This window comes from Chionomys nivalis, chromosome 22, assembly GCF_950005125.1.
Source record: "Chionomys nivalis chromosome 22, mChiNiv1.1, whole genome shotgun sequence".
Taxonomy (NCBI): domain Eukaryota; kingdom Metazoa; phylum Chordata; class Mammalia; order Rodentia; family Cricetidae; genus Chionomys; species Chionomys nivalis.
Genome location: NC_080107.1, coordinates 42,325,586 through 42,345,884, shown reverse-complemented (window position 1 = coordinate 42,345,884; position 20,299 = coordinate 42,325,586). Strand labels below are relative to the sequence as shown.

Genomic DNA, 20,299 nt, shown 5'->3' with positions numbered 1-20,299 from the left:
GTGTTCTTAACCCCTGAGCCATCTTGCCAGCCCCAGAAATTATATATATTTTTTTTTTTTTTTGGTTTTTCGAGACAGGGTTTCTCTGTGGTTTTTGGAGCAGAAATTATATTCTTATTAAGAAATTAAGGGCTAAGAAATTTATCAAAGTGAGCTGGGCAGTGTTGGCACACACCTTTAATCCCGGCACTCAGGAGGCAGAAGCAGGCAGATCTCTTGAGTTCAAGGCCAGCTTGTTCTACAGAGCAAAGTGACTCAACTGGTAACGACTTGCCACCAAGCCTGGTAAAGAGTCCTATCCCAGGACACACATGGTGGGAGAAGGGAACCATAGGTTATATGTCCTCTGACCTCCAACATGCAACAACACATCTATGTACGCAAGATGAATCTTTAGAAAAAAGTTATACGGGACAAAATTACAAGACATGAAAACCTTTATTTTCAAAAAGAGAATGTATTTTTACATAAATCTACAACAGAGTTCAACTGTAGAAAAAATAAACTATACTTGGGGATACTGCGCTCAGCATGGCAAGCAAGCTCCCTCCCGTAGGAAGAAGCCGCACACCAGGCCACAGCTGGAAGGACCTTAACACCCCTCCAGAAACCCCACAGCAACATGCCCTCAATGCTGACCAGAACCCAGGCACATCTATCCAACAGATGCCAGGGGCTTCAGAACCCATGTCAGCAGCCACAGACCAGGATGACCTGGTTTCATAGTAGGCTGCGGCAGCCACACAACAAACCCAGAACCTCTCTGCATCCTGTGCCTGTGTCCATCAGCCTGACCCATCTGGACCAGAAATATCTGCACCGTTCCATGGCAGGCCACTCTGGGTATGGCCAGAAGTTGTAAAACTACTGTGTAGCTCTGAGTCTGGCCATCACCTCTTCCTAGTCCTGGTCACACAAAAGCCAGGACAGAGGATCCATTTGGGGTAGAGACCAAGAGAGGCTGGTAGTTTAGAAGCCGAGGCAGGAGGCTGTACCTGCTGGGATAAGTACCACATTGAACCCCTCCCTCCTACACAGATGACTCTGAGCTGCAGCAGAATGGAGAGGACCAGGAAGTCTGTCCAAGAGTTCCACTCTTTCTCAACTGAAGGTCCTCTTCTAAAAACAGTCAGTGCCCACAGCAGCAATTAGGAAAGAGGCACAGCAGGGATCCATCTTCCCAGAGACCTTTCGAACCCCTGCCCTAAAAGCCAGGTATAGATGGGATGACCTTCCATCCCGTCAGAACTCAGGGTCACAGAGGGTTCAAGCCCACCTTTTATTACAGTGTGTGTAGCTTACTGAGTGACACCAGAAAGACAAGGGACACTGTGCGACCACTGAGAGGTCAGTGTTGACCTACGAACTCCAAAAATACAAAGGGACTTGACAGAGATACAACTTAGAACCTTTCTGTTTCCAGAAATTCCTGGAAACACACTGGGTACTATTACAGGCAGAGAACATGAACAAGCAGGCCAAGGCTGGAGGTAGGGAGCGGGAGTGGGGCTATATGTCCTGCTCCAGTGTGTGCACTGGACAATACAATACCAAAAAGATACAGAACAATTATTGGGAAAAAACAACCCATGATGAGTTGAACTCATTCTTGTAATAAAAAATTAAAAATTTGCGGCTTCTGAGCACAGAACAGACCATGAACTCCCTAGGCAGGGACAGAATTGGCAAGAAATGTCACAGTGGCTATCAAGACTCGGTAGTGTGCACTCCCCTGACCCGACATCTTCAGAGAGGAGGCGCACCAGGCCTGTTGCCCCAGTCTGGCCCACACCTCTGCCCCCCATGCGTTTCTTGCCAATCCGGGTGGCTTCCTGAAGTCTCTTGTGGAGCCAAGACTTAGCAGTCACTCTTCCACAATTTGATGGTTTTGTCATTCTCTAATGCTGCCGAGGCAATGATGTTCTCTGTCGGATGACAAGCCGTGGAAATCACAACATCTGAAAGAGCCAGGGGAGTGTCAGAATGTCAGAAATAGTACTAAGCACCACAGTCTTCGTCTGCTGGGTGTCCAGCAGGGTCCTCATACCGTATGTCTACAGGCTCTCCACACTGGTCTCAGGGCTGACTACTCCCACTGCCTCCTACCACCCTACACAACCTGTATCCGGTGGCTCCCCCTAAGCTGAGCTGGGCTACTGGCATTAATGAGATGGCACGTGAGGTTCACTAACTCCGCCTGTTTCCTGGGTGCTCAGGAACCACAGCAAATGGAACCAACTCACTCCCAGCTGAAGGCAACTGCTCTATCAGAAAGAGGCACCCCCTCCTCAAAGCTGCAAAGGGGCACAATATCCTTGCCCTCACACAGAAAGTGGGCAGGCAGAACAACTAGAACGAGGTCAACCCATAGCTACACCTCAGAATCAGGTACTGGCCTCATTCAAGGCTGAGTTCTGCTTGGGAAATGGAAACCAGCATCTCGAAAGAGGCTGGAACCTCCAGGAAATGCAGCTCATCATATATGTTAGACACTTTCCATATTCACCTTTGGGTCCCAGATGCATGGTCTCCAATGAGGAAAACAAGCTATACTCCCAGGAGGCCTGGGTCTTAGTCAACATCTATAAACAACTGAGTCCAGAACCCCAGACAAGAGCCCTTGATGCCACTTCCAAGACATGCTATGTCAGGCCTCAGGGCTGGGATGGCAAGCAGAACAAAGTAGCAATGCCTGCCTGTGTGCCCCTAAATCCCAGAGACAACCAAGCAATTGGAGGACTCAGCAGCTCCCCTGGGTGGCTTCACCCCCTGTGTGGTCCATCCCCAAAGGACTGCCCACCTGTGTGACCCTGCAACTTCTGCACAATCTCCTTGGTCTGCAGGTTCCAGATATACACCAGGTTATCTTCAGAACCAGACACGATCCACTGCAGCAGCACAGCAGGCAGTCAGTGACAACAGGCAAGACACCAGGAAGTTATGTGCTGATTAGGTGGTAGCAACAGGCAAGCTGCCTGGCACCACTCTGACCCCTTGTTCCCCCAACTTGGGGACATGTCAAATGCCTCCCATGCCACACACACCCCCCACACCCCTATGAGTTTCTATCCAGTAACCACCTGCTTTTAGATCTTCAACCAGATTCAAGTATAAGACACCACAGTTCCACGCAGAAGGGCGTGTTAGGGTTTATTCCCCAGCCTCAAGGAAGCTTCCCAAAGACATGAAGCCACCTGTGATGGGTGGCCTCTCAGGAGAGAGCTGGCAGGGTGATGGCAGCTCGGTGGAAGACTCACCTTCCCACCTGTCACAGAAAAGTTGGCAAATATGCAGTACTTCTCGTTCTTGTGGCCAGTGTATGTCTTCAAGCACTGAAAAGGTGGGTGTGCATTGTTAGCACCTGTGTTTCTCTTTCATTCCAGGATTCCAAGTTCTGGGCACACACATCTGACCACTGCCTAAATATACTCGAAAATACTCTAGATACATACAAGAGAGTCGGTAGACTCAAACTCTGACCTGCAGGCTAGCCATTCATAAAACATGTCTTTAAAGGGAGTTATACCAAACTTGCTTATCAAAAGAAGACAGCTCTTAGTCTCTCCTGCTTCAACTCCTGGGTCTGCTGCACCCCCCTCCTCAACCTGTTACCTGGGGCTGGCATGCAGATGGCCAGGCCAGCCACGTGCCTGAAGCTTACCTTCCCCTTGCTGTAGTCCCAGAGCTTCAGCGTGCTGAAAGAGAGAGTAGGAGTGAGGGGCAGCCTATCTTTGGCCATGCCCCGCCTCTGATATCACCACTTCTCAACAACCACAGGTGTCAGGATAGAGGATCCTTCAGCCCATCAGGTTCAGCTACTCCATGGCACAAAAGAGCAAGCATAAGGACCCTAGTATTTGTAGTTCAGAGACAGGCTAAAGAAAAGAGGTTGGTGGCTGTTCTTCCCCAAACCAGTGGTTAGCCACAAGTAGAATGTGGAATATGCACGCTCCAGAACCATCCAGGACAAACTTGAAGGGAAGCAACTTCTGCTCGTCCTTGGGATGAATGTTCTTGCTGACCATGGGGAAAAGTGGTAGGCTAACCAGGATAATGCCAAGTAGGCAGCTCTCAAGAGGGGTGATCTGGTACGGTTCCTTTAAGACCTTATACAGTGTGCCAGCTTAAATGAGCACCTAGACGGGGGTCAGCATGTGTGACAGTGAGATTCTGCTGTATACATAAAGGTGCTCAGAGACTGAGAACTGGCTTAAAGCCAGCCTAGCATGTGTGAAGTCATGGGCTCCAGCCCTGCACCGAAAGCAAACAAACCAAAAGTCAAGGAGGTCAGAGGTCCATGAAGGTCTTCAGAGGTCACCTGTCCTACCTCACCTCTGTGGAGGAAATCTTTGGCCTGCCTTATAGGAACAGCCTAGGCCTCAAATCCTTCTCATACTAGAACTAGCTGGGGTGGACAGCCAGCCTTTCTTCAGCCCCTCAGCCCACTGTCCAGGGCTAAGCTCTAATGCACAAATGTAAAATACCTCAACTAAGCTATTGGAAGAAGGCAACAGAACAGGAGAGTAACCCATCAATGAAGACTGTCAAAGCACTCACTTGTCCAAAGTTGCAGCTAGGATATATTTGCCATTTGGAGAGAATTTCACGAAGGACACTGGAGGATTGTCATCATCTACGCAGAACAAAAATAGGTTGACTCTTGGCAGAGTAGAAAGGCAGGACAGCTCCCTGTCACCCATGCAGGACATCTGTGTAAGGCCCCTGTCACCATTACCCTCCAACAGCCTGATATTCCATCTCCCAACATCTTCCTTATCATTCTAAGTCTTCACCCCAGTGCCCTGCCAATACAAGGTTTCACCACTTGTGAAAGGACGCCCAAAGCTCCCCAGCAGAGCTGAACAACTGATCCCCTGGAGAGAGCTGCCTGGCCTAGGATAGTCCTACAGACGCATTCCCATTCTGTATGGTCATGTCTCTGCCTGCTGAAGACCAGGCTGCTGACTTTAGTCTCAGCATTTGGAGAGGGGTGCGGGTGGGCTGCTGCACTGCTGAAGGTCTTCTAGAAATTGCTCACATAAAAGCTGCTTTCCAGGGCACAGCAATACCATATCCTCCTCCAGAGTGGACCCTCGGGCATCTGCCCCTCACCTGGGTGAGAAGGGTGTGTCTTGGAGTGGGTCTACCTGGCCAGTCAAGGAAGCCTACCAAGTCTACCAGGCCCTAAGTGTGCATACAAAGACTGGTGCATCCTAACACACACATTACCACTGGGGGTTCGCGGGGAACTCTGTTCCTTGGGACTGATCACAAACACTGAAAGGGACACAAGAGAGTGAGGCCAGTTGAGGTCACATAGGCCAGCCAATAATTCAATGTCAGTTGACATGGAACAGTTATCTGTACTCCTTACTCAGGTCACCTCTAAAACAGATCCCAGGAGAAACATCACTGACTTGTGTTGAGCAAGCCCTAATCATAATCTTCATTTCTAACCAAGTGGTGGTGGTACACGCATTTAATCCCAGCACTGAAAGGCAGAGGCAGGAGGATCTCTTGGTTTTAAGGCCAGCCTGGTCTACAGAGTAAGTTCCAGAACTACATAGAAAAACTGTTTCGAAATGCCAACTCCCTCCCAAACTCCCCAAAGAAAACAATCAGTTGCTAAACCTGAAGAGACATGGGGAAAACAAACAGACCTTGGGCCAAACAGGCCTGCCTCCCTCAGTCTAGGGCTTATTTCCACCTTAGTCTAGCTAGGGCTTACTGACTCCCTCAGTCTAGGGCTTATTGCCCATTGCCTGCCCAAATTTAAATCCTGGCCCTGCATCTGGTTGTCTCCAAGTGACCAAAGTTTAGCCAACAACTGATAGAAAACAAAGCATTCCACAAATCTCAAAACCCCGGCTGTCAAGACATGGGGAAGTGCCCAGTCTTACTACAATTTGATACTCATAGGGAGACCTGCTCCTTCCTGGATGGAGATGGAAGAGGAGGGGATTGGGGGTTGGGGGTGAGGAAGAAGGGAGGGGGGGTGAAGGGAGCTGTCCCAGGGCTGGTGAGGTGGCTCGTGCACTTACTGCACGCACAGGCCTGACAACTTAAAGAGCTCAGAACCCACAACAGGAAAAGAGCTCTAACTCCTGAAAGCTGTCCTTGACCTCTACACGTGTGCCTTGACACATACAGACACACCATGTTGCATGTGTGTACTGGGGAGGTTGGTTTGTGGGCACACAATATGTTTAAAAAAAAAAAACACACAGAATTTTCTGGCATAGCATTGCACACCTTTAACCTCAGCACTCCAGAAACAGGTGGATCTCTATGATTTCATGACCAGCTTGGACTACAAAGCAAGCTCCAGGCCAGCCAGAGCTACACAGTTGAGATCCTGTTATACACACAATAAACAAAAACACAGCACAACCCCATAAAACCAAACAGAATTTGACTATTCCCTAGACAAAGGCTGAACTTAAGTGAGTATAGTAACTCTTACCATTCCCCACGGCAACCTCTTTGAGCTGCCTATAATGGCTGCACCTGAACTGGATGTGTACCTGCCTACTGCACATCATTCCAACACACTAGTTTTTCTAACAGCCCCAGGGAGGTAGCAACTCACCACAACAGCCTATCAACCCACAAAGAATGTCCTGCCAAACCTTCACATTGCTAACTGAAAGCTCTGAACTCCAGCAGGGCAAAGTACCACCCTTCCAATACCCCACCCATGAAGTCAGATCTGTCCTGCTTCAGACACTCTGCCCCCTCCCCCACTACAGTACCCCAGTAGGTGAGTACGTATCCCCAACTCCAGGAAGGAAGGGGCCAGGGGCAGACTGATACACATGGTGGAGAGTACAGGGCCCCCAATACCTACAAAGGACACTATTCTACAATGTTAAGCACTCCAAGGACCTCATATGAGCAGGAGATTAGCGGGGGGGGGTGGGGGTGGGGTGGGGTGTGTGTGTGTGTTCCACAGGCAGCTTCATTAGTCAGGAAGGAGGGCAAGGTGGACACACCATGAGTCCTCCAGAGTAGTGAGGAAGCCAGGACAGAAGGGAAAGTTGACTTCTTGAAAACAGATACTCCTGTAAGGACCCTGGGACATGGCAGGTCTGGGGAAAGCTGCCCCTACCCACATCCACCCACCTCCACAACCCCTACCAGGCAGACCAGAGCACTCACCGATGAGCGTCTTCAGGCACTGGCCAGAGGCAGTGTCCCAGATGCGGCTGTCAAGCAAGAACATAGGTAAGGACACAGATTGAGTGCTGTCACCAATCCCACTGAGCTCTGGGAGCGCACTTCTCCCAGTTCCCGTAGCACCGTACTGAATCCACAGCTTTAACAATTACTCTGTCTTTAGAGACCGAGTAAAAACTACGTATGCACACATGGGCAGGCTCCACTGTTGCAGACTGTATCCCAATCTGGCATAAAGGATACCTGTCCTCTAGGCAGGATTACAGAGAAAAACCCTATCTCGAAAAAAAGAAAAAAGAAAAAAGAAAAAAAAAAAAAAGAAAAAGACTGGAGTGATGGCTTAGGTTAAGAGCACTGGTTGTTTTCCAGAGGTCCTGAGTTCAGTTCCCAGCAAACACATGGTGGCTCACAACCATCTGTAATGAGATCTGGTGCCCTCTTCTGGCCTGTTTTTCTAGACAGTTTCTCCATGTAGCCTTGGCTGTCCTGGAACCCAGCATATACACCAAGTTGGCCTCGAACTCAGAGATTCACTATCTGCCTCTGCCTCCCAAGTGCTGGGATTAAATTGAGTGTGCCACCACCGCCTGGTTAGCCATTGCTCTTAACCGATGAGCCATCTCTTCAGCCCCAATAAATAAAAATCTTAAGAAAAAAAAAAAAAAAAAGCCAGGCAATGGTGGTACATGCCTTAGGACTCCGGAGGTAGAGGCAGTCTGCTCTACAGAATGAATTCCGGGTCAGGGCTACACAGAGAAACCACGTCTTGAAAAACTCCTCCCCAACACCAGCCTCTCTACAGCTCCCAAAGTTTCCACTCCTGGAACAAGCTTGTCTGGTCCAAAAGTAACAGCCCTTTCTTCCTCTCTGCACATGCCCAGTGACCCGTCTCTGCAGGCTCCATTTTATTTGTGATTCTCATGCTGAGGAGACAGACATAAGCTGCCACAACTGGAACCCTCTATGGATTTCTCTTTTGTGTGTGTATGTTTTTGTTTGTTTGCTTCTTTTTTGAGACAGTCTCGCTAGGTAGCTCTAGCTGGCCTTGAACTCACAAAGATCTGCCTTCCCAGTGCCAGGATTCAAGGCTTAAAGACTGTACCACCTGCTGGCCTCTTTTAAATTCACTTTTGTACAATAGCAAAAACACCCTTAGGGACTGAAACCCAACTAACTGCTCACTGGCAGAGGCTGAGTGGCTGATGGTGATTTCTGACTCTACCCTGAACTCCCCAGGGTGTGCGCTCAGTCTCAATCTCCATGCTCCTCCCCTCTCCTATCAAAGCATTGCTAAACATCTTAGCATTTAATTGCCAACAGAGATCTCTACCATGATCTACCTGGTTAACTCCAGGCAGATCACCTTAAATCCAGGCCAATGCATGATCCTGAATCTCAGAGAACAGGTGCTGCTGAGGTTCCAAAGGCAATGCAGCTGACTCAGAAGCAGGATTCCAGTCTGTCACTTACTGGCTAAGGGACAACTGGCAAGTATTGATGCTTGCTATACTTCCCAGTGACAAGCAAGGACGACAAGGGGAAAAGGACGGACCGTATGAGTGACTTTTTAGTTTCTGTTTTTAAATTTGTTTTTACTTGTGTCTGCATTTGAGTTCCAGAGCTACAAAATGGGACCCTGTCTCTAATAAACTAATTAATTTTAAGGTCCCAGGACCCCAAGAATACTATTAATCACTTCCTCCGGCTCTTTAGGGTGGCCACCTCCAGCACACATCTCCAGAGTCCACCTAGGAAAAGAGGGGTCAAGTGCAGTGCACTGCTAGTCCTCCAGTCCTCTCTGGGCTCAGACACCACCCCCTATTGTTTACCTTTACCTATCAAACATGCCTTACATACTGATTCCTATTTCTGTCTTCCTTTCTGACAGGGTCTCAGCATAAATCCCTGGCTGTCTTCAAATTATGAACTGTGCCAGCATCTGTCCCCAGAGTGCTGGGATGAGGGTATGCTCTATCTCCTTTAACTTCCCAAGCTCCTTCCTGCCAGCTTCTTCAATAAACTGTTTCTAACTTTTTGGAAAGTTCCTTAAACCCAAGTCTCCACATGGTCTGAAGCCTATTGTCTAAGCACCACAGGGTGGTCAACATACATGGGTGCTAGGAGGGCAGGACACTTGGGGGTGCAGGGGCTCTGTGCCCCAGACTTCTCTCTAGCATCTCTGCCACCTGATGCTATTCTTTGTGGCAAACAGAAGAATGGTCTCAAGTGGATTATGGCTTTTACTGGTGACAAGTACAGAGTCCCAGGAGGTCGGGAGTGTTTGTGTGCACACCCAGGTAACCACAGCCCCAAATGCTATCTATAACCACCTGGGCAGAGTCAGGCGCACCATGCCAGACAAGAGCCAGAGCTCAGGTAGTCATTTCTCATCAGCATATCCAGTCCCACGATGGGGCTGTGTGCTGGTTGCAGACTGGCGTCTGGGAATCCAGCCAACCCACTCTCACAGACCTGTGATTCTCCTGTTACCATTTCCCCAACCTCACGTGTACTGGACTCATTCTCGAAAATTCAAGTTTCAAGTGTACTTCTACCTGAGGTCTCTTGGGGCCACTCTGCCTATAACAGAGACAGCATAGTAAACACAGACTGGCAGAACTGAAACAAGATTTAAGGGCTTTATCTTTCTTTTGTGAGAACTATCTTTTTTTGGTAAAGTTTGTGCCACCCCCAAAACAAAAGAAAATGTTTAGTTCATATCACTCTATATATGTCCAGTAAACAAATAATATTGCCAAGGGGCTTCGCTAAGTCCCAGCCTGGCCTGTTCAAAGTGGCAAAGTTCCAACTAAGCAACTGCAAGGCTTGGTTCCACCTGCAGCACCACAAAAAAAATAAGTAAAAATTTAAGTCACCTTCTGTTATGTTTAGATTTTACTCTCTGCCTTTTGGTCATAGCTCTGCTTGGGGCACAGAAGTTTCTAGCTCCTTTGGTTCACTCCAGGCCACTCTTCCCTGTCTTATCCTTCAAATCAGTTCTTAGGATTTTGCTGCAGAGATTCCAGTCACCTGCCCTGCTCAAACACTTCCTTTTAAGTATCTCTAATTTTAGGTATATTTAAATGCATCCAAGGTCTTTTAGCCTCAAAGTCATAGATGGCCTTTACTGAGGTGTGCACGAGCCCATCACCCCTGCCATAAACCAACTCTGCTTCACTCACCTCATTCTCTATCAGCCCCTATCCCTGCTCAACACAGAACATCAGCAGTGATCTCCCAGTACTGTACTCTCAAGTCTGCCTCCTGTGCCCTACACTCCCCTTGTCCTCAAAGGACACTGAGCACTTCTACCTAGCAGTCAGATCGACAATGGCATGCTCTGTTGGAAGCTCTGCAGACCACGTCTCTGGCTTCTCTCTTCCACAATGGGATCTGGTTGACTCACCTGCCCAGAATTCATGGGTTCTGTGGACAGGGCCACTGCACTTACCACAAGGATTGAGCCCCTTTACTATCTTTCTACAACTTTGGAAGGGCACTCCCACACCCAGGGGTATGGAAACAGCTCTCAGTTCTCAACCTCGCCCTGGGTGGTCTCACCTCTCAGCCATCACCTCCACCACCTCCTTTTACAGCTTTTCACCCCCTGGACTCTATAACCCGTCTGCAATGACCTACAACCAGAGGGGCACAGGCTTCTAAAATGTGAGGCACATGTCCCTTCTCTTTTTGCTATACCAGAGCTAGAACAACAGCACAACAGGCCATACACATTTGTTCACTAGTGAAGACTCTCACTTACCAGAGGCCATCGTAGCTACTAGATACGATCAACGATCCATCGCGGTTAAAATGAACCTACAAATGAGAGGAAAAGCAGCTGACTTCCTAATCAGTAGCATGTGGCTCTGGATCCCAATAGCATCCTACCCACAGAACTTAACACATACCTTCCCTTTGGGCACCCAACAAGGTCAATACGGGGGGTGGCGGTGGCAGGGGGCAACGGGACAGATCTTTTCCCACCAGCAAAAAGCAAGACTTTGAAGAAGTCAGTGTCTTGGAGTAGTCCCCAGGTGCTGTGGTACTCACTAAGTGAGTCCTGATACCCAGATCACTGCCACTCCAGACGCTCAGTGGGACAGACCAGCCATGAGACTCAGACCACTATGGGACCTTATGTAACAGCAGTTGACTCTGAATTCACTATGTAGCTGTAACTTTTATCCCTTAATCTTCCTGCTTTTGCCAAAGTGCTGGAATTACAGGTGTATATCACTATACCTGTACTTATGTCATATGATGACAAAACCCAAAGACTGGTGTAGGTTGGGCAAACACTCTACTAAGTGGTCTACATCTCCAGAATTTCTGTAACTTTCACAGAGTCTTCCGCAGGTGTGGCTGAAGACAAAGCTTTACAGATGAACTCTCAGTGCCTGGTGTGGTGACATGCTTCCTAAGTGCAGGCTCATAGGCATGCAGAAAAACAAGCAACCTTTAGATGCCAGGGACTCTTGCCATCATGGACCTGACAGACCCAGCTGGACTCTACAGCACTGGAACCAGAGGTCACATTCTACTGCTGGAAGTACATGCCAAATCCCAAACAGCCACTCAACCATAACTATGAGCCACTTAGGCCTCCTTCCTTAATTCAAGATAACCCAACTATCCACATTCATCCCTCTCTTTAATACCCAAAACAAATTCCTATCAGGACATTATGGGGTTAGGGGTTGATATGTGCACCTGAATTCCATGCAGCTAATGTGCAGGTAGCACCTTGGAGAAGAAAATTAGCAAGTCCACATGGTACCCAGACCCGCCTTGGACCAATTAACAGGACTCTCTGCTGGAGGTGAGACACAGCAAATATTAGGAGGTATGGCCTTCCTTATTGGAGAAGTGTGTCACTGAGGGTGGGCTTTGGGGTTTCAAATGCTTGAGCTAATAAGCCCAGTGTCATTCTCTTCTAACTGCCTGTCTATCCAGATAAAGAGTTCTCTGCTTCTTCTCCAGCACCAACTCTGCCTGCATGCTGCCATACTTCCTGCCTTGATGACAAACTTCTGAACTGTCATCTAGCCCCAATTTGATGTTTTCCTTAGAAGAGATGAGTTGGGCCAGGCAGTGCTGCACACCTTTAATCCCAGCACTTGGGAGGCAAAAGCAGACAGATCTCTGTGAGTTTGAGGCCAGCCTGGTCTACAAGAGTTAGTTCCAGAGCCGGGCGGTGGTGGCGCACGCCTTTAATCCCAGCACTCGGGAGGCAGAGGCAGGCGGATCTCTGTGAGCTCGAGACCAGCCTGGTCTACAGAGCTAGTTCCAGGACAGGCTCCAAAGCCACAGAGAAACCCTGTCTCGAAAAAAAAAAAAAAAAAAAAAAAAAAGAGTTAGTTCCAGGACAGCTAGGGCTGTTACATGGAGAAACCCTGTCGAGAAACCCCTACCCACAAAAAAAAAAAAAAAAAAAGTTGCATTGGTCATGGTGTCTCTTCATAGCAATAGAAACCCTAAGGCACAGAAGGCTGATGGACCTCTATGAGTCCAAAGCCAGTCTGGTCTACACAGTGAGTTCTATAGCCAAGAGCTACATAGAGAAACTGTGTCAAAAAAAAAAAAAAAAAAAAATTTGCTCCCCACACTGGCTATTTTTCTGTCAACTTGACACAGCCTAGAGGCAGAGAGGAGGGAGCCTCAAATGAGGAAATACTTCTGTAACACTGAGCTGTAGGCAAGTCTGTATAGGGCATTTTCTCAGTGACTGATGAGGGAGGACCTAGACCATTGTGGTACCAATGGTACCATTCCTAGGCTTGTGGTCCTGGGTTCTATAAGTAAGCAGGCTGAACAAGATATGAAAAGTGAGTCAGTAAGTAACACTCACTCTTCTGTGGCCTATGCATCAACTTCTGCAACCAGATTCCAGCTGCTTAAGTCCCTGTCCTAACTTCCTTCAGTGGTGGACTATGATGTTTAGAGTGCAAGCCAAATAAACCTTTTCTTCCCAACCTGCTTTTGGTCATGGTGTTCCATTATAGTAATAGTAACCCAAACTTACACACTCCCGGGTTGTTTTGTCACTGGGTTTTATCCCAGTAATAGAAACCCTAGGATGCCACCATACTCACTAATTAAAGCTACTCTACTCAAAATTCTCTTTACTTAGCCTGGAGGTGCTGGCGCACGCCTTTAATCCCAATACTTGAAGGCAGAAGCAGGAGGGTCTCTAAATTCAAGGTCAGTCTGCAGAACAGAGTGAGTTCCAGGACAGTCAGGGCTGTTACACAAAGAAAACCCCTGGTCATCTACCTTCCAACCCACAAAGTTCCCCATGATGCTCCCCTCTGAACCCCATCCACTACAGCTCACAGGGCCAAACAATGTCTTGGCATCTGGTCATCTGGATGCTGCATGTGAATAAATAAGGTCACCCCACGTAGAGGAACTGGATGCTAGGAGGACTTACGGCTGAGACTGGGTCCGAATGGGCAGGCAAAGTCTTGAGACACTTCCCTGTCTTCACATCCCATATCCTCACACTTTCATCAAACTAAAGATGAGACAGGACATTAAAGTGACTCTAGGAACAGAGGGGCAGCAACAGTGTAGACTCAAACTGTGTCCCCACCCTGAACAACAATATGTAACACTGGACACATCACCTGCCCTCCCTGCCCCCCCAGGAGAGACCCACGCACTTACAGACCCTGAGACGATGAGGTTGGACTGGGGGTTGAAGTTGCAGCAGAAGACATAGTTACTGTGGCCCTTCAGGGTCTTCAGACACTTTCCCTAGAATGGAGCACGCCAAGCTCAATGATTCCCAGGGGCTATATTTTCCCCAGATACAATTCTTGGACTTCCGGTACATCTGAAGACCTCCTCAAGACCAACCATGCACACATCCAACTCATCTCAACTACAGGTACTCCCTGGGAAGACCAGTGTCACTTACAGAACTCACGTCCCATATTTTCAGAGTTTTATCATCAGAGGCAGACACAAGGAGGTTAGAATCTGACGACCAGGCTACATCAGATATTCCCTTGGGAAGGAAAAAAAGTTGATTACCAAATGACCAGTAAAAGATCAGCATTACCTATCTACGAACCATGCCCTCAGGAAATCTTCTAGCCAGCCAGCATTAGCATAAGACACCTGACTTAGGGCAAAAGGTCACTACTCTCAGCTCTGCCAGGCTTCCTAGACTGATACACCTGTGGAGGCTTAAAGTGTTTGCACTAAAAATATAAGTCAGCCAGGTGTGGTAGTGCAAGCCTGATTCCCTGAACTAGAACTACATAAAACCCTGCACCCATCAGTCTTAAAGACAGGCCTGACAAAGACAGCCTTAAAGACAGTCGGGTGGTGGTGCACACCTGCAATTCCTAAGCTCAGGAGGTCAGGACAGCCAGACCTCCCTTCAAGTTCGAGGCCAGCCTGATCTACAAAATAACAGAACAGACATGGCAACCAGTAATCTGGCTTAACAACCAGTACACCTCACAGGAAACCTACCAGCTTGTGACCAGATATGGTTTTCTCGAACTTTCCGTCATATGCTCCCCATATTTTAATGAGTTTATCAGCAGCTGAAAAGAAATGTAAAGAAGCTGGAGTTAGAAAAAGTTGTGACAGCTGGGCAGTGGCAGCACACGCTTTTAATCCCACCAGCCTTTAATCCCACCAACTGGGGGCAGAAGCAGGACCTCTCTCTGAGTTCAAGGCCAGCCTGAACTAGAGCTAGTTCCAGGATAAGCTCCAAAGCTACAGAGAAGCTGTGTCTCCAAAATCCAAAAATAAAATAGAAAGAAAGAAAGAAAGAAAGAAAGAAAGAAAGAAAGAAAGAAAGAAAGAAAGAAAGAAAGAAAGAAAGAAAGAAAGACAGACAGACAGAAAGAAAGAAAAAAGGTTGTGACCATTTCCCCTAAAACAGAGGGCCCAGGTCACTCAGAGAAGTGTGCACAGAGAGCCATTCATGGTACGGTCAGTGGCAATAGCATATGAACAGGCAATTACAAGCTGAATGCTAACTTGCGGGAGCAGTAAGAAGTAACAGTCAATGCCCCCCTACCACCAAACCCCTTCCTCAGCTGAAGGATACTCACATGAACTTGCCAGCCACTCCCCATTGGGGCTGAACTTCACAGAGGACACAGCTTTTGTGTGGCCAGCCAAGGTGAACTTCAGAGCATAATTTGGTTTAACAGGTGTAGGCTATGGGAGACAGTACAACTTAGCCAGAGGCAACTACCACCACCCCATCAACTCACTTGATGCCCAAAGCATATTTAGTATTAGCCGTTCAAACTCACACAGAAGAACTGAATACAGTCTTATCTGATGTCACCCTCCAAACTATGAGCGGGAGCCTATCCTTCTCTACTAAGTCCATACATCCTTTGGAGTCCCCACCTCAACACACCAAGAATTTGTAATTTTTTGGCCAAGCGTGGTGGTCTTTAAATTAAATCCAGCACAAGAAGGGGAGAGGGAGGCAGAAGCAGGCATATCCGTATGTGTTCAAAACTAACCTGGTGGGGGAGGGGGAGGGAAATGGGAGGTGGTGGCGGGGAGAAGGCAGAAATCTTTAATAAAAAAAAACAAAAAAAAAAAACACTAACCTGGTGTGCATGTTGTGTTCCTCACCAGCCAGGCCTACAGGAAGACCCCACCTCAAAACCAGCTGTACTTTTGTGTTTAACCCCACCCCCACCATCTTAGGTCTGGGTATCTGATGACATCCAGCACGTGGCTCTATGTGACCACTGTTGTGTGGGCAGAAACTCACATGGGCAGCAAAACTCACTGGGCACAGCCAGTGGTCCCTGTGGGACATACCTTGCTTTGCGTGGCTGACGAGGAAGGGGTGGGCTGTGCTCTCGCAGTCTCTGTCTCTGGTTTCTTCTCCTCTGTGGCCATGGCTCTGTTCGGGAGCCCACTGGGCAGGACACCGTGAAGGGGAGTCACAGTGGAAGAGGCTGTCAGCTAAAGCGTACTCTACAGTAAAGGGCCTATAAATAAATCCTCTCTTTAGAAAGGTTATTGGGCCGGGCGGTGGTGGCGCACGCCTTTAATCCCAGCACTTGGGAGGCAGAGGCAGGCGGATCTCTGTGAGTTCGAGACCAGCCTGGTCTAGAAGAACTAGTTCCAGGACAGGCTCCAAAACCACAGAGAAACCCTGTCTCGAAAAACCAAAAAAAAAAAGAAAGAAAGGTTATTGGGAGGGGACTGGATGCTGCTCCAGAGGACCTGCGTTTGATTCTGTGAGCTTAAAACCATCTCTAAGTCCAGTTCAGAGGAACTGACACCCTCTTTGGGCCTCTGTAGGGACTACATGCATGTGGTATGCAGACGTACATGCAGGCAAAAAACAAAACAAACAAAAGCATACACATAAAATAAATTTGGTCAGGCACGGTGGCACATGCCTTTAATCTCAGCACTTGGGATGAAGGGACAGGTGGATCTCTGAGTTTGAGGCCAGACTGGTCTATAGAGCAAGTTCTAGTAGAGCCAGGACCACTCAGAAAAACCCCCCGCCTCAAAACAACAAAAAGGTTGTTGGGACTGAGCTGTAATAACTCAGTGAGAAAGCATTCACCTAACATGCCCCCCCCCCCAAAAAAAAAAAAAAAAACCAGCAATTCTCTCCAGGGATAACTATCACCCTACTCAAGGCTAAAGCTTCAGATGCTGTGTGATGTGACCTGCTCTTGACCCCTTTGTGAGCCTAAGGAAGACTTGACCCTCAAGAAGGCTTCCCCACTGCTGTATCCAGTGAGCTTTGCTTCAAAGCGCCTTAGCCAGTTTTAAAAAGGCTTTCTGACAGAAACTAACATGCCAAACTAACAAGAGGTGGTCCTTCTATGCAGAAGTGTGGGAGCTTGTAAAATGCACCCAAGGAGTCTGATTATGGAAACACAGGAGTATGAACCCAGTGGCCACCACCTTAGCAGTGGCTTCCTTTGACCTCACAGGTTGCAGGTGCAAAGGCTGCTTTCTAGAATGCTGAGCTCAAAGGCTCAGTGCACATTGTACTATAAGAGCTCCAAGAGTAAACCAGAGTGGCTACTGCCCAGGTTTCCTCTGGAGGATCAGCAAGAGCAGCGTGAGACTGCAGACTAGATGCATGCTGCAGCACAGACGAAAACAGTTACTCTGATCAGCTCGACAGCACCTGCCTGAAACGCAAGCCCCTGCAACAGTTAACAGCATCCAGCAATAGGTCCATCACCTGAATGCCACGCACAAAAGCACACCATGTGGCTGTGCAATGAACAGCACCTCTCAAAGAAAAGCAACTAAAGACATGCTTGTAAACGTCACTGGACGTGGACTCCTCAATCAATGTGAGGAAGAAGCATGATGTAAATTCTAACTTTGCAATTAAACCAGAAACCTCACGCTTACTTAGTAAGACTAAGACAAATGCCCCCCAACAAACAAAAAAGCATGTCTGTCTCAAAGTCTTCAATCCTAGAGGAAGGAACAGTAACAACACCCACTACACAGGGCACAGGAGCAGCCAAGCTGTTTTACCTGGCAGCCAACTCCATCAAGCCCAGGTGCAAGGATTGGAGGAGGGTAGGTCCGATAGGTCTCTCCAGGGAACAAAACTCTGGTGCCCAGAAAATACCAGCTGCTTGGTGTTTTTAGCTTTTGAGACAGGCCTTAGCTATGTACCTGATATAAAAAACCTCCTGCTTAGCCGGGCGGTGGTGGCGCATGCCTTTAATCCCAGCACTCCGGAGGCAGAGGCAGGCGGATCTCTTGTGAGTTCGAGGCCAGCCTGGTCTACAAAGGGAGTTCCAGGACAGGCTCCAAAGCTACAGAGAAACCTGATCTCGAAAAAACAAACAAAAAAACCTCCTGCCTTAGCCTCGGAGTACAGTTGGTATAACAGGCCTGACCTGGAACTGATTCTTAATGGAAATTTGGCCATACTATGGCCATAACCACCAATTTTGTTGACCATAAAGGGGGCTGGAGAGATGGTTTAAGTGGTTAAAAGCAAACTACACCAATGAAAAGTCCTATCTTAGAGTTCACTAATGCTAAGACAGCCTCATTCACATAACTAACCCTGTTCACTGACGATGTAAGAAAATGAGTTCGGGGGACTGGAGAGATGGCTCAGTGGTTAAGAGCATTGCCTGCTCTTCCAAAGGTCCTGAGTTCAATTCCCAGCAACCACATGGTGGCTCACAACCATCTGTAATGGGGTCTGGTGCCCTCTTCTGGCGTGCAGGCATACACACAGACAGAATATTGTATACATAATAAATATTTTTAAAAATAAAAGAAAGAAAATGAGCTCGGATGCTGATTGACAGAACCATACAATGCAGTCACTGGCTGCTCTTCCAAACGTCCTGAGATCAATTCCCAGCAACCACACGTTGGCTCACACCATTTGTGAGATCTGGTGCCCTCTTCAGGTCTGTAGGCATACAAGCAGACAGCACATACATGCAGACAGAACATTGTATACATAAAAAATATTTTGAAAAAAAAAATGGTAGCAGGAGGAATTGAGGCTGAAAACAACAAAAAGAGCAAGTCCCTTTCAAAGACTACTCCAGTGAAAGAACAGGGCAACAAGTGCAGGGCAAGGGGGGGGGGATAGGTCCTATGACCTTGCGAACTTCTAGCACCACCACCCCCACTTTGGAACACCCAACAGGACAGGATCTTTCTTCAAGATGCCAAACATTAACATATGAAAGCAGCCAGGCGTTGGGGCGTACCTGCCTGTATCCCAGCATGCTGGGAGGCAGAGGCAGGTAGATCTCTGTGAATAAAAGGCCAGCCTGGTATACAAGAGCTAGTTCCAGGGCAGGCTCCAAAGCTAGAGAAAAACAAAAACAAAACAAAAAGACTGGGTGTGGTGGAGCATCCATTAGCCTGCATTTGGGAGATCGGCAGGAAGATAGATCAAGGCCAGCCTGGTCTACAAAACGAACTGAGAGCTACACAGAAACACCCCATGGGGCAGGAGGATTTAGCCAGTCAGCCTCACAGCATTCAGGAGTTCAAATCAGTTAAGAGTGAAGCCAGCATCTACAGGAGCCTGCCTCAAAAGAAATCACCAATTTCCGATTCCAATAGCTGGAGTCCAGACAGAGTCCAGGTGCGTTCAAGTTTTAAGCCTACAGGCCAGCAGGATAGGGGGAAGGACAGCTCTGAGTGGGAGGTCTGTTAGACAGGACACTCAGCAGGTGATTTGGGGCTGGTGACCACTGCCCACAGAAAGGTGGTCAACTTGACAGTCACAGCCACAGCTTTATACTAGAGTGAGCCACCACTCTCCCTCCAATCAAATGCAGATTCCCGGATGCCACCCAAGACACCGAGTACACAAATATGGAGACAGAATTATTTCAGTCACTGAGTACACAAATATGGAGAGACAGAATATTTCAGTCACTCCGGTAATTGCAGTTGGTCAACCCAACAAAGAGCTCCAATCCATCCTCTCTCTGGGTTCCTGGATACCTTGGTCCTAGTAGCCCCGGCTTCACACCACTGTATGCGCTCAACTGCCTAGTTGACCCCGACAAGGCTTACAAATGCTTGACCAGAGAGAGGCCTAACCTGGTAGAAACTTGGACGGGAACTCAGGTGAAGGTTGTGCCGGCAACACAAGAGAGGCGCCAAGTGGCCAAGGAAACCTGGGTGATACTTGCTGGGTGTCCCCGATGAGACCGTGAACCCCACGCCCAGGGACGCCAGCCCGAGGTGGGCTTCGAGGACCTCGCACGACTAAGGGTCTGGGGGAGCGGCGGGGGGTGCCGTGGGTGGGAGGAGGCCCTGACGACCACAAGGGGCTGTGGGGTCGGGGCGCGGCCGCAGACGCGGCGCCGGGCCCGGCCCGAGGCCCATGGAACACGTGCGGCGTCGTGGATCCCGGAGCCTGCAGTTCCTCGTGGCCGCCGCCCGCCTCGAGCCCACAGAGCCGGGTCACCCTCTTACCTGCCGGGGCCGCGGCGACAGGGCCGGGCGCTCAGGCGTCGCGTCGACTCGCCCTGGGCGCGAGAGCAGACAAGCTCTTGTACTAGGCGGCAGCAGCGCGGTAGGCGGGAGGGAGTGCGCGTGCGCGAGGGGGCGGGGCAACGGGCGGCGACGAGGGTCAGAAAAATTAGAGGAGGCGGAG

At 48.8% G+C, this 20,299-nt stretch overlaps 1 protein-coding gene across 2 annotated transcripts; it reads right to left on the bottom strand.

Annotated features, from left to right (window-relative positions):
* Positions 1 to 425: 425 nt before the first annotated feature.
* Wdr5 (WD repeat domain 5) lies at positions 426 to 20,220 on the bottom strand. Of its 2 annotated transcripts, none has more exons than XM_057755619.1 (14): positions 20,119 to 20,220; positions 15,985 to 16,084; positions 15,252 to 15,360; positions 14,662 to 14,735; positions 14,099 to 14,188; positions 13,846 to 13,935; positions 13,610 to 13,693; positions 10,940 to 10,995; positions 7,159 to 7,205; positions 4,558 to 4,633; positions 3,662 to 3,695; positions 3,258 to 3,332; positions 2,801 to 2,888; positions 426 to 1,958 (listed from the first exon to the last, which is right to left on the bottom strand). In XM_057755619.1, the coding sequence occupies exons 2-14, from the start codon at positions 16,063 to 16,065 to the stop codon at positions 1,858 to 1,860; spliced, it is 1,005 nt and encodes a 334-aa protein (XP_057611602.1). In that variant the 5' UTR covers positions 16,066 to 16,084; positions 20,119 to 20,220; the 3' UTR covers positions 426 to 1,857. The 2 variants fall into 2 exon arrangements, with proteins under 2 accessions (XP_057611602.1, XP_057611601.1); XM_057755618.1 differs by having other exon boundaries at positions 15,985 to 16,157; positions 20,119 to 20,219.
* Positions 20,221 to 20,299: the final 79 nt, after the last annotated feature.

Excerpts from the sequence above, each read along its gene's own strand:
- Wdr5 (XM_057755619.1), bottom strand. The coding sequence starts at position 16,065 with ATGGCCACAGAGGAGAAGAAACCAGAGACAGAGACTGCGAGAGCACAG. Across the intron at positions 14,189-14,661 it reads CCATATCTGGTCACAAGCTG|GGAATATCTGATGTAGCCTG; the intron begins GTAGGTTTCCTG and ends TTCCTTCCCAAG. Across the intron at positions 13,936-14,098 it reads AAATATGGGACGTGAGTTCT|GGAAAGTGTCTGAAGACCCT; the intron begins GTAAGTGACACT and ends GCTCCATTCTAG.